The 1,410-nt window shown below is 61.3% G+C and overlaps 1 protein-coding gene across 1 annotated transcript in view; it reads right to left on the reverse strand.

Moving 5' to 3' along the window:
- LOC130587461 (mediator of RNA polymerase II transcription subunit 29-like) overlaps nucleotides 1-1,165 on the reverse strand; it is a 3,064-nt gene extending 1,899 nt beyond the window's left edge. Inside the window, exons 1-2 of the mRNA XM_057388437.1 lie at nucleotides 1,073-1,165; nucleotides 24-108 (exon numbers count right to left, since the gene is read on the reverse strand). Of these exons, the coding sequence (XP_057244420.1) occupies nucleotides 24-108; nucleotides 1,073-1,125 (138 nt within the window). The 5' untranslated portion in view covers nucleotides 1,126-1,165. The remainder of the gene's footprint in view (nucleotides 1-23; nucleotides 109-1,072) is intronic.
- Between the last annotated feature and the right edge of the window lie 245 nt (nucleotides 1,166-1,410).

Consider the following 1,410-nt stretch of genomic DNA (forward strand, 5'->3'; position numbering starts at 1 on the left):
GGAAGGGTTTGGGGGTCTCTCACCAGACACAGCTCCAGTTGGTCACACAGGGCATAAAACTCCTCCAGGCTCTTGTCAAAGCGCTGCAGGGCCCCGTCCGTGCTCTTCCTGCGGGAAACTGGTGAGACTGGGAGGGACTGGGAGGGACTGGGGGGCACTGGGATGGACTGGGAGGGACTGGGAGAGGATTGGGGGGCACTGGGAGGGACTGGGAGGGAGATTGGGATGGACTGGGAGGGACTGGGAGAGGATTGGGAATGGAATGGGATGGACTGGGATGGACTGGGATGGACTGGGATGCACTGGGAGGGACTGGGATGTACTGGGAKGGACTGGGAGGGGATTGGGGGGCACTGGGAGGGACTGGGAGAGGATTGGGAATGGAATGGGATGGACTGGGAGGGACTGGGATGTACTGGGATGCACTGGGAGCACTGGGACAGTCACTGGGATGGACTGGGATGCACTGGGAGGGACTGGGATGGACTGGGAGCACAGGGATGGTCACTGGGATGGTCACTGGGATGTACTGGGATGCACTGGGATGTACTGGGATGCACTGGGATGCACTGGGATGCACTGGGATGGTCACTGGGATGGTCACTGGGATGTACTGGGATGCACTGGGATGGTCACTGGGATGCACTGGGATGGTCACTGGGATGTACTGGGATGTACTGGGATGCACTGGGACGGGGTCACTGAGACGGACTGGGGAGCACTGGGAGCACTGGGATGGTCACTGGGATGGACTGGGATGCACTGGGATGCACTGGGATGCACTGGGATGCACTGGGATGTACTGGGATGGACTGGGAGCACAGGGATGGTCACTGGGATGTACTGGGAGCACTGGGAGCACTGGGATGGTCACTGGGATGGACTGGGATGTACTGGGATGCACTGGGATGGTCACTGGGATGGACTGGGAGCACTGGGAGCACTGGGATGGTCACTGGGATGGACTGGGATGTACTGGGATGCACTGGGATGCACTGGGATGCACTGGGATGGACTGGGATGGACTGGGATGTACTGGGATGTACTGGGATGTACTGGGATGGTCACTCACTGGCCGGTGTCGATGCTGGAGTTCTGCACCAGGTTCTGAGCCGCCACTTTCATCAGAGTCTGCGGGAACGGGGGGGTCAGGGGGACACGGGGGGGACACCCAGGACCCCCCAATGTCCCCAAAAATGGGGGAGGGGGCACCCAGGACACCTCAGGGTGGGGGAGGGGACAATCAGGACACCCCAATGTCCCCAAAATGGGGGATGGGGACACCCAGGACCCCCCAAAATGGGGGATGGGGACACTCAGGACACCCCAATGTCCCTAAAATGGGGGAGGGGGCACCCAGGACACCCCAGGGTGGGGGAGGGGACACCCAGGACCCCCCCAATGTCCCCA

Source organism: Malurus melanocephalus, unplaced genomic scaffold (assembly GCF_030028575.1).
Source record: "Malurus melanocephalus ecotype Western Australia unplaced genomic scaffold, MMel_1.1 scaffold_1925, whole genome shotgun sequence".
NCBI lineage: Eukaryota > Metazoa > Chordata > Aves > Passeriformes > Maluridae > Malurus > Malurus melanocephalus.